The following is a 12,133-nucleotide window of genomic DNA, read 5'->3' on the forward strand; positions in this document are numbered from 1 at the left end:
GGCCGTCATTAATAGGGGCCCCGCTTTAAATTGAGAAAAAAATTGGAAAATTATGTTATATATAATATACATCATATCATATCATATAAAATAAATATCTTGGTCGTAGGGGGCTGGAGCCGATCCCAGGTGACGTTGGGCGAGAGGCGGGTTCACCCTGGACAGGTCAACCATTCACGCTCTCATACACTCCTATGGGCAATTTAGAGTCACCAATTAAACCTAAGCTGCATGTTTTTGGACTGTAGAGGAAGAGTGAGGAAGAGAGCCTACACTCAGATCAACACAGATACCCCTTTTCGACTAAGGCTGTTTGAGGGCCGGTTCGGGGCCAGTGCCTAATCTGGAACCGGTTCTCTGCTGGTGAGAACTGGTTCCAGAGTGGCACCAAGTCTTGGTCACCAAGTCGTTGCTGGTCTTGAATCATGAACCGCTTACATCAGGGGCTGGGGGCGGGGCTATCTGACCAACAAGACCAACTAATACATGTTTCATCAATATAATTTGCGTTTACAGAATCAAGACGAGCAGCTCAGGTGTTTGTGTGTTTGCTGACACAGGAGCAACATCTTCATCTAGGAACGATGGAGTCCGCTGTTGTTGTTAGTTAGGTAGTTATACTACTGAGCTCACTGCTGTCTGCTCTCCAGCAACACATGCAGGCTGGACACTTGTTTGTGGCCCCTTTCCTCAAGAAAACATACAGAAACAAGTCCGCAAGAGGACTCAACTTAAGAAACATCGGAGCCAGGTACTCTGCGGTCAATATATGTGAGTTGTTTCTCTCTTGTGTTAGCAACGCAATGATGGCGGGCAGGAACAGAGACAGGTAAATCAGCAGCACCAGGACCAACATTCCTGTGATTCTGCGTTTTTCCTCAGACGGGACCAAGGTGGAAGCATACAGGGCTTTGAGAGTCGCGATCAGGAAGAACATGAGCAGCGGGAGAGGAAGGAGGAAGAAGACCCCTAAGATGGTTCCTACAACCTGGAACCTATCACAGAAACACTCAGTGAGGACAGGGACAACAGGGAGGATCCAGACCAGGACACAGATCAGCACACAGGTCTTGTTGGTTCGTCTGAAGCGGTACCACAGTGGGTGGACGACAGCCAAATACCTGAAATACAAGACAGACAGCTTCAGAGTTCTACAGAGATACAATGGTCAGACTCTGAAGCTTGACACATATTGGATAGACAGGTAGCTACCTTTCCAGAGCGATGACCACCATGAAGCCAACACTGACCAACACACTGTAGTCGTAAATGTACATGAAGAGTTTAAGTAAATTCTTCTTCTCTGGTGCTGCCACCTCAACGATCATGTAGCAGAACTGGACGAGGTCGGAGATGAGAAGGTTGATGACGTAGATCGGAGCAACTTGATCTTTTCTCACCTGCAGGTAAACAAAAGTTAACAAGCAGCTGGAAACATGTTCTGAACTCCACCACCTCCACATATTATCAGGTATATGTTTTGTTTTCCATTCTGTTTTATGGTGATTTAATGTTGATTTAGGTCATCCCCCATTTTATAGAGAATTTAGAAGAGTTCAAAGCATTATTGTATAGTTTCTGAAGTCAATTTCCATGCTCAACTATCTCTCATAAGTTTTCGGTTGATATAATTTGTTTAAAACATGTTTTTTAATTTGAGAATACATCTCTTTAAACTGCATGTTCTCAGCATAAAGTGGGCATGTCAGTAAAGAGGAGATGTAGAGTAAATAATGTGGTGAGAGTTAAGCTAGTATCTCTTTATGAGGGTCTCTAGAGGTACTATGTAGCTATTTGTATGACAAAGTGTGATTAAATAATGTAACCCTGAGTGATCTATATGATGTTATATGTATAATCAATATGCTGCAGAGATTTAACTGAAAGGTGGAGAAGTACTGGAAGAGAGGAGAAGTACAATAAGGCCTAGATAAGAATGTTAAGTTTGTGCCAGAAAAACACCTGTGATCTTTCGCCAGAGATGTTGTTTTAAGTGCTGGTAAGAATAAGAGAGAAGCAAGAATAAGAATAAGAAGCAAGGTTACCCAGCTGGGCAAGAAGCAGCATTTACAAGGGCTAAATACAGTAGCATACTCTGAGTGAGAAATGAAAAATAGAAAAGGCTCTGTGTATAGCAGACAGATGAGTAAGAAGTAAGAATATGGAAAAACTCTGTGGGAACTAACGGATCATTTTAAATCATAGTAAATAAAGCATAGAAAGGCCCTATGAGAACCAATGCAGGATTTTAAATCATGGCAATAGTTTCAACCCCTAAACATATTGATGTCTCTCTGCCAGGGGATGAGGTAATGCCACCTGCACCTAGGGGGGGCGGATTTGGAGCAGCCCCTAGGAGGAGAAATCTAAAGAATTAACAAATTTTATTGGAGGAAAGGTCATAATAAATATTAATGATGGGATGGACAGATGTGTGTGATTTCTCTATAATAACTCATGTAAGTGTCATTCGAGTTAGAGAGCTCATGGACTGCACCTTGTGTGTATTATATTTGTTCTCTCCACTTTTTATCGATAATAAAGTGTGTCACAAGATCTTGGACTCCTGCTAGAAGATTTTTGAGACTTGTTAGAGAGTTTTTTTGGAGCTGTTTTCCAACGGGGCTTTTGATTTATTGTTAAAGATAAGAGAAGTAATTTTTTCCAATTGGACTCCTTTAAAAACTAATTTATGAGCTATTTGACCTACAACTTGGACCAATAAATTACACAACATTTTGGCGAGCTAGCCAGGAGGGAAAAGGATCCGGGAGGCATCCGTCACCAGCGGCGTCATCTCATCCTGTCATCAGAACCACGGGCCCACTAAAAATCAAGGTAAGCAGAACGTTGTCTCTGCAAATTTGATCAAAGTGGTGTCTGAGTGACAGGTGAGGTCCGCCCAGGTGAGGAACTGCTTTCTAAACTGTGATTCTTCCCTCTTGAACCCAATCTAATTTGAATTAATTAACCCAAGTTAACCATTGCAGGAGATAACAGAGATTTTGTGACAAACCATGTTGTCTGTCTAAACTAACTGTGTGTGCTGTCTATTTTACGTTTGTCCAAATCTGTCTGCATGTCTCAGCAAAACCATGGCGCGGAGAGAGTGAATGACTGTGATCAGATACTGTTTAATGTTTGCATTGTAATCTGGTTGCTGGCAACAGCCGCGTTTGACGGAGGTCTAATTTGGCAGGTGCTGAGACAGTGATAGTTGAATAGATAAGAAGTAGTAAGTCATAAAAAAAGAGAGAGCTGCGTAAGTGAGTGATTGAAGTTCTTAATGTTGAGTTTTAATTAAAATGTAAATGTCTAAATAGTTGACTTAAGAACACCTTTTTTTAAAGAAAAAAAAAGGGGTCTGACGGAGAGCACTAGATACTGTTGTTAATGTTAGGGAAGTGTATTTAATAACGTACTTGTGCTAAAAGAGGTTGAAAAGAATAGAGTGAGAAAGGGAAAGAATTTTGATAGAAGTATAAGGAGTCAAGGCAGGCAAGACTGTTGGTGTTTTATGTTATGAGGAATAAGAAAAGACGTCTCACTACCCAGCGGAGGTAGCTAAATGATTTGAGGAACAAATCATTTTAGGCATGCGACTGTCCAGCGGAGGCAGCTACCGTCAGAGTGTACGGTATTCCTAGGCGCCCCACTTCGTTTACAGTAGGGGCAGTATATAAGAAATGTATAATAGTGGCAGCAAGCCCAACTAAGTTGTTCTCCTTGCTCTTTTGTAGTTTAGTAATGTGTATATAGACGCTGTTTGAGTGTATATAAACGCTGGTGTGAGTTAATAGCGAGCCTGCTGGAGCCGGCTGGCTGAGAGGGCGAGAGAGGAAAAAGAGAGAGCAGAGAGATAAGACACACACACACACACACACACACAGGGGAGAGATAAAAACGGCACACACACACACATCCACATCCACCTTAACAACAGACTGCTTAAAATACGCACACACATTTGTATAAATCTGACTTTTTCGTTTGAAGGAGCAGAAAGGATTGAAAATTTACAGCCCATCACGCGTCAGTTGTTACGGAGCAAATAACCTTAGGAATTCTAACTCTTCTGAGCTTCATAAATAGGTTCTTAGTGGAGCTATTTGGAGAGTAGTTGAGAGTTGGAGTGAAAATTAAATGATAAATACATTTAAGTATAAATATATACATATAAATAAATAGAAATAAATAGGCTCTTAGTGGAGCTATTTGGAGAGTAGTTGAGAGTTGGAGTGAAAATTAAATGATAAATACATTTAAGTATAAATATATACATATAAATAAATAGAAATAAATAGGCTCTTAGTGGAGTTATTTGGAGAGTAGTTGAGAGTTGAAGTGAAAATTATATATAAATAAATTTAAATATAAATATATACATATAAATAAATAGAAATAAATAGGCTCTTAGTGGAGTTATTTGGAGAGTTGTTGAGAGTTGAAGTGAAAATTATATATAAATAAATTTAAATATAAATATATATATATAAATAAATAGAAATAAATAGGTTAAAGAAGGAAAAATACACAATAGTACAGTAAGAAGGTATAAAATAACCCAAAATAGTGAAATAAGGAGGGGTAAGAGAATATATGGCCAAAGATCGAATGAGTAGTGAGAGTGAAGAGGAAAATTAACCCCTGAACATATTACTACTGAGGGAGACATTGAAACCCATGGTATCAGAACTCATTTGTTGTTGGAACGGTCATAAATTGACGTATACGGCATAGAGCACTGGCAGACAGAACAGAAGATCTGTCAAAAGTTGTGACACCTCACTCGAATTCTTAATTTAACCCAAACCAAAAAGGAATTTCCTGCAGTGTCGTGGGAAGGAATAATACGTAGAATCTGGGCCCCACCCTAGCCACAATATTAGAGAGTTTGTGCCAAAATCCCCTAATTAAAGGCACCCTCCCGTTGCGCCCGTGGCTGGGCATTCCTGACGATTTAACCATCGCAGGAGTATACAGGAAAGTTTGAATACATAGTGAAAACCCGAGCCAAGGACAGGACTGAGAATTTGCTTTACAACTCCCCTAATGGTGGAAAAAAAGTTGGGATAACTGTTAGCAAAATAATAGTTCATATCAGAACCAGAGAAGAGGGACAGCCGGAACTTACTAGGCAGGATACGGGAGCTAAACAAGAGATCATGGGCGCTAAAATGATAAAAAGCGGAGGATTGTTAACCCCAGTAGAACTAGTAATAAGACAACACCCGGATTATGCCAAACAGATCCAAAAGTGCATGAAGAGGTGGAACAGACGTACAAATGGCAGACTGTGCTGGCCCACTAACGGGATGTTCGAAGCAGCATGCTGTAGAGAGGTGGAGGCCAACATCAAGCACTTTAAGGCCAAAGACACAAGTAACAGCAGAGAAGGGAAACGGGCCAGAGAAAGAGAGGTGCTCAGCTGGTTCAGAGAAACAGCCAGACAACATGTGATGGACGTCAAACAGATGCCAGCCATGATGGATAAAGAGGAGACGGAACAACAGACCACGCCTGCAGCACAAGGGGAGATGACTCAGCCTCCACCATATGCGCCCCCTACAGTTCAGCCCATGATCCCACCTGTAGCTCACACCACTGCTCAGCCTCCTACAGCGCCCCCTGCTGGCCCATCCGGGACAGGACAATATCCACTAAGGGCACAGGGAGATACCACTGAAGGACGACTGATGGAAACATTTACAATTAACTGGAACACACAACCAAATGAAGAAGTATCTGGAGAAGAGGATAAAAAGAGCATGACCTCCAGTGACATTGTCCGAGATAAGGTGAGAAGATCTGGCAACAAGGTACACCACACTGAAGCTGAGCCTGACACAGTGTGCTCCAGTGATGACTCTTCTGACACAGAAAGCAGCAGCTCAGAGGGAAGAAGAAATAAAAGAGAGTATCAGGCAAGCAAACAACAACATCAAGATTACAGAACCTGTTGGACAGACTTGCTGTGTCAAAAAGCTCCTGTGCACATAGCTTGTGAAAACATATACATTGGACCACAAGGAGCGGCGGCAGCCGTTAACCTGAATGTGTGTGGGCGTGACTTAAGAGACTGGTTTGCTGTGCCTAACTCTGCCCCACATGTTACACTCATGACAACCAAAGGCTATGAGTCACACGATCTGGGACCAATGGTGAAGGCAGCGCAGCAAATACAGGAATGGAAATTCACAACTGACACACATGTGCAGACATCCCTTAATGGACAGTTCATGAAGATATCTGTGCGCACCTATGAAGAAGTACAACCTGTTCAGGTGCTGCTCAGTGAAAGGCCGCCTACTCAAATGCCACTTTCAGAAAAACATAATGAACTGTTAGGTAACATACCATCCGGGTTGTGGTCAAAACATAAAACAGATGTAGGATTAGTAAAATCTGCACAACCAGTAAAAATAAAAATAAAACAGGATGTTACCCTACCGTACAGGAAACAATATCCTCTGAAACCACATCAAGTAACAGGGATAGAAACAACAATCAAGGGCCTGGTAGCAGCAGGTGTGTTAAAACCAACCAAAAGTCCCTGTAACACTCCTATCTTTCCTATAAAGAAACCAAGCTCAGATGACTACAGACTGGTGCATGATCTACGCGCCATCAATGCAGTAGTGGGTGCAGAGATACCTATAGTACCAGATCCACACACATTACTTTCAAATATCCCTCATGACGCCTGCTGGTACACAGTCATTGATCTATGCTCAGCATTTTTCAGCGTGCCATTACATCCCGCATCACAGTTTCTGTTTGCATTCACATTCAAAGGACAACAATACACATACACACGCCTCCCACAGGGATATGTCGAGAGCCCATCGATTTTTAACAAAGTATTGTCAGATGATTTACAACACGTAAATGTCACTAGCATCGTTTTGCAGTATGTTGATGACTTGTTAGTTTGTAGCACATCTCAGGCGCAGTGTGAGCATGACTCAGTCCTGGTCCTGCAGGCTTTAGCAAAGGGGGGACACAAAGTAAGTAAAGACAAATTACAATTTTGTCAGCCACAGGTTGAATATCTAGGCAGGCAACTGTGTGGCAGCAAGCGTGCTATTGCACCCTCTCAGATCGAAGCAGTGACAAAAGCCCCTAAACCACAAACGGTGGGGCAAATGCTCTCCTTTCTGGGGATGGCGGGGTTCAGCCGCCTGTGGATCTGCGACTACGCTATTAAAACAGCCCCGTTAAGAGGTTTGATACGAGCCGCGGGTCAGACGGACGGCTCAGCTACGCTACAGTGGCACCCTGAGGCAGAGGGAGCTTTTGAAGCCCTCAAAGCAGACATGCGAACAGCGCCAGCACTAGGTAATCCTAACTATGCTAATGTGTTCCTTTTATATGTTGCAGAAACAGCAGGTTATGCGTGTGCGGTTCTGATGCAGGACACTCCCAGTGGTAAGCAACCATTAGCATATTATAGCACCAAGCTGGATAACATTGAAACAGGTCTTCCTCCATGTTATCAGGGATTGGCAGCGGCAGCTTTTGCCTTTCAGAAAGCGTCAAGCATCACAATGGGACACCCGACTATTTTGTATACATCACATCAATTACATGCACTAATCACAAGTCCCAGATTTGTTTTGACACAGGCTCGACGGACAGGCTATGAGGTAATCCTTGCTGCCCCAGAGCTTACAGTACAAAGATGCACCACAATCAATCCTGCCACCCGGATGGTGACTCCTGTAGACGGGACACCACATGACTGTCTCCAGACAACAAATGAGTTCATGAAACCACGTAAAGATCTAGATAATCAACCAATAACTGCTGAAATAACTCTGTTTGTGGATGGTTCCTGTTTTAGAGATGCAGCAGGAAACCACGCTGGTTACGCCATAATACAGTTGCAGTCTGACGGCTCTTTCTATGAGGTACAAGCCACTAAACTTAACCAGCCTTGTTCAGCGCAGCTCGCAGAAATCAAGGCTTTGACTGCAGCATGTCACTTGGCAGCGGGTAAGACCCTAAATGTATATACAGACTCACAATACGCCTATGGCGTGTGCCATGTTTATGGCGTCACGTGGAAGCAAAGAGGTTTTTTAAGGGCAGATGGCTCTCCAGTAACTCATGGGGAAGCTATTTCAGCTCTGCTAGAGGCCATACACCTCCCTAAAGCACTTGCTATTATCAAATGCCCGGCCCACCAAAAAACTGACTCCCTGATAGCCAAAGGCAACAATTTAGCAGATGAAGCAGCTAAACGTGTAGCTACGCCCACATACATGGGACCACTTTTAATGGCAGAGAATCTGGAACCTATAACAAACATAACATCTCTTAAAGAAGCACAGGAAAGAGCCGGTCCGTGGTCACATCAAATATGGATCAAAAGAGGCGCAATTAAAATCCAAAATAATCCAGACCCACATAAAAATGGCCTCTGGCTCAGTGCGCAGGGACAATTTGTCCTCCCACCGGCATTGGTACCAATTGCCATTCAGGAAGCGCATGGTCAAGACCATGTCGCTAGGGGGGAGATATTGAGACGACTGCAAGCAGTCTGGTGGTCACCAATGTTGGCACACAGAGTTGATAGATGGATAAATGCATGCACGGTATGTAACACGAATAATGTCAGGAGAGCGTTCACGACACCGTTAGCACATGTTCCGGTGCCTGAAGGGCCATTTCACCATCTGCAAATGGATTACATAGATATGATAGACAGAAAGAATGGTTACAGGTACATTCTTGTGGTTGTGGACAGGTTTACCAAGTGGGTGGAAGCAGTTCCAACAAAAGGTCCAGATGCGAGGTCAGCAGCTAAGTTTCTGTGTAAAGAAGTTTTTCCACGGTTTGGAATACCAGATGTAATGAGCTCTGACAATGGTCCGCATTTTACAGCTAATGTGATGAAAATTGCCATGAAAATGCTAGGAATTAAGCAGAAATATGGCTGTGTGTATCACCCTCAGTCACAGGGACAAGTAGAACGAGCTAATGGAGTTTTGAAGAACAAAATCACAAAAATTATGGCTGACAGTGACCATAAGCTAAGCTGGGTGGAGGCATTGCCACTTGCTTTGATGAGCATGAGAACACAGTGTAACAGACTAACCCACCTAACACTGCATGAAGCACTAACAGGGAGACCGATGCCGGTCCCCTTTTACAGAGGACCCTATGAGGGGCCTCCGCTTGAACAATATCAACATGAATTCACCTATTATCTGAAACATCTAACGCAAATATACAAGGCTATCTTCCAACAGGTCAAAACTGTAATAGAGGCTAAGGCCACACAGTTCCCACCACTTCCCTCAGCAGGCGTGGCTCCCAGGTGACCCTTCTGAGCAATGGATGTCTCGGAGGCACGACCCGTCTCCTGCGCAGGGACCGAGCATGCTGCAGGTGCTGTTGGATCAACCCGCACCACCAAAACCAGGGCCAGGGAATCAACAGGTGAGACCATCCAAGTCTACTGCCAAAACTCCCCGGCACATGCAGCAGCCAGTGGCCCAGAAGTCTCTACAGCGCCAGTGGGAGGAGCAGATGATGATTGGAGAAGGATGGCCGGCGACTGAGGATATTGACGAATCCTCCTCATCGGACGAGGAGGAGAAGGAGGCCAACTACGTCCTACTGCAGCCAGGGGGAGGAGCAGAGGCATTGGCAAAAATGACCATGGCGGCATTCTCCAGGTACCTGAAGGGCCGTACCCCTGAAGAGGTTGCCAACCTCCGGAAGGAAAGGGCCAGAATCAAGGCCCGGATCAACTGGGCAGCAAAGCGTGACCGCCTCGAAGCGGCTGCAGCACAGAAGAGAGTGTGGGCTAGCACCAGGAAGACGCTGGAGAGAGCATGGGCTGTTGAAAGAGAGGCAATGAAACAGGAGTGGGCCAGCGAGCGGGAGAGATTGCTGGCCAGATGGAGGCACGAGATGGAAATCCGGGTTGACAAACAAAACCTGGTGAGGCGCCTCCTACGTGAGCTGGAAATCTACAGACGCCACACTCGGGAACTCTCCCCTAATGCGCCATGTCGTGTGGCACTAACTAGGGCATTGGCTGATATGATCGCCGACGAAGACAACCTGCCCACTCACCGCAGCCCAGCACCCTCTCCTCGAAGCCCATCACCCTCATATTCACCCACCACTCCTATCCGCTTACCAAGCCCTGATGAGGGACCCGGGGTCCCTATCCTCTACATCTGAGGCCTTCCTGGACCTGAGGAACGCTGAGAACCCCATCACCAGGCATCACATGTAACCTCTCCCTGGTGGTGGCATTCCACTGTGCGTCTGGCACATGGAGCAAAAGATCTTCATCTCAGCAGATTTAATTTCTTTTTACCATGGTATAATCATGTTTACTTTATATGACTCAAAATGTGTGATGTATTGTAGCTCCCTTTTGGAGATTTCATAGTAAAGGTTTAATTGTCACACTACATTTGATAAAGTTAGTCAAACACTAGTAAAGGTTTAATTGTCACACTACATTTGATAAAGTTAGTCAAACACTAGTAAAGGTTTAATTGTCACACTACATTTGATAAAGTTAGTCAAACACTGGTAAAGGTTTTGATTGTCACATTACATTTATCTACTGTATCACCGCACTAAGATTTGTGTGAATATATACTGGACCAGTGTGCTGGAATTATATATCCTGTGTGACCTCATATATATATACTACTGTAACGCTAAAACGCTTGGGAAACGAGTTTAAGGCTTGCACCTAGTCCTTGTGAGAGCTGGCATAACTCCCACTTAAGCTGTAAAAATGGATCCTTGTCAATAGTGATAAAGTGAACCTAGTAGGGTGGCTACGGCCATCTTTAGACGGCGACATTACTGAGATGTGACTAATTAAGTCACATAGGGGGGATAATGTAGAGTAAATAATGTGGTGAGAGTTAAGCTAGTATCTCTTTATGAGGGTCTCTAGAGGTACTATGTAGCTATTTGTATGACAAAGTGTGATTAAATAATGTAACCCTGAGTGATCTATATGATGTTATATGTATAATCAATATGCTGCAGAGATTTAACTGAAAGGTGGAGAAGTACTGGAAGAGAGGAGAAGTACAATAAGGCCTAGATAAGAATGTTAAGTTTGTGCCAGAAAAACACCTGTGATCTTTCGCCAGAGATGTTGTTTTAAGTGCTGGTAAGAATAAGAGAGAAGCAAGAATAAGAATAAGAAGCAAGGTTACCCAGCTGGGCAAGAAGCAGCATTTACAAGGGCTAAATACAGTAGCATACTCTGAGTGAGAAATGAAAAATAGAAAAGGCTCTGTGTATAGCAGACAGATGAGTAAGAAGTAAGAATATGGAAAAACTCTGTGGGAACTAACGGATCATTTTAAATCATAGTAAATAAAGCATAGAAAGGCCCTATGAGAACCAATGCGGGATTTTAAATCATGGCAATAGTTTCAACCCCTAAACATATTGATGTCTCTCTGCCAGGGGATGAGGTAATGCCACCTGCACCTAGGGGGGGCGGATTTGGAGCAGCCCCTAGGAGGAGAAATCTAAAGAATTAACAAATTTTATTGGAGGAAAGGTCATAATAAATATTAATGATGGGATGGACAGATGTGTGTGATTTCTCTATAATAACTCATGTAAGTGTCATTCGAGTTAGAGAGCTCATGGACTGCACCTTGTGTGTATTATATTTGTTCTCTCCACTTTTTATCGATAATAAAGTGTGTCACAAGATCTTGGACTCCTGCTTGAAGATTTTTGAGACTTGTTAGAGAGTTTTTTTGGAGCTGTTTTCCAACGGGGCTTTTGATTTATTGTTAAAGATAAGAGAAGTAATTTTTTCCAATTGGACTCCTTTAAAAACTAATTTATGAGCTATTTGACCTACAACTTGGACCAATAAATTACACAACAGAGACTCGTGGGTTATCAACATAAAGTGGGCATGCCTGTAAAGAGGAGACTCGTGGGTTATCAGCATAAAGTGGGCATGTCTGTAAAGAAGAGACTTGTGGGTTATTAGTATAAAGTGGGCATGTCAGTAACAATGTACATTACAGACAGATAGACAAAGTGTCAGTTTAAAGTTGTTACCAGAGAATAAAGTGCAGCGATGGCCCAGAGGGTCAAAGGAAGGCTGAGACACACGATCACG

The 12,133-nt window shown here is 43.4% G+C and overlaps 1 protein-coding gene across 1 annotated transcript in view; it reads right to left on the reverse strand.

The window, feature by feature from the left end:
* Positions 1-607: 607 nt before the first annotated feature.
* Positions 608-12,133, reverse strand: part of LOC131958636 (proteinase-activated receptor 1-like) — an 11,771-nt gene continuing 245 nt past the window's right edge. The window contains exons 1-3 of the mRNA XM_059323772.1: positions 12,073-12,133; positions 1,213-1,400; positions 608-1,121 (exon numbers count right to left, since the gene is read on the reverse strand). The exon at positions 12,073-12,133 is cut by the window's right edge and continues 245 nt beyond it. Coding sequence (XP_059179755.1) covers positions 608-1,121; positions 1,213-1,400; positions 12,073-12,133 — 763 coding nt within the window. The remainder of the gene's footprint in view (positions 1,122-1,212; positions 1,401-12,072) is intronic.

This window comes from Centropristis striata, chromosome 20 (genome assembly GCF_030273125.1).
Source record: "Centropristis striata isolate RG_2023a ecotype Rhode Island chromosome 20, C.striata_1.0, whole genome shotgun sequence".
NCBI classification, from domain to species: Eukaryota; Metazoa; Chordata; class Actinopteri; order Perciformes; family Serranidae; genus Centropristis; species Centropristis striata.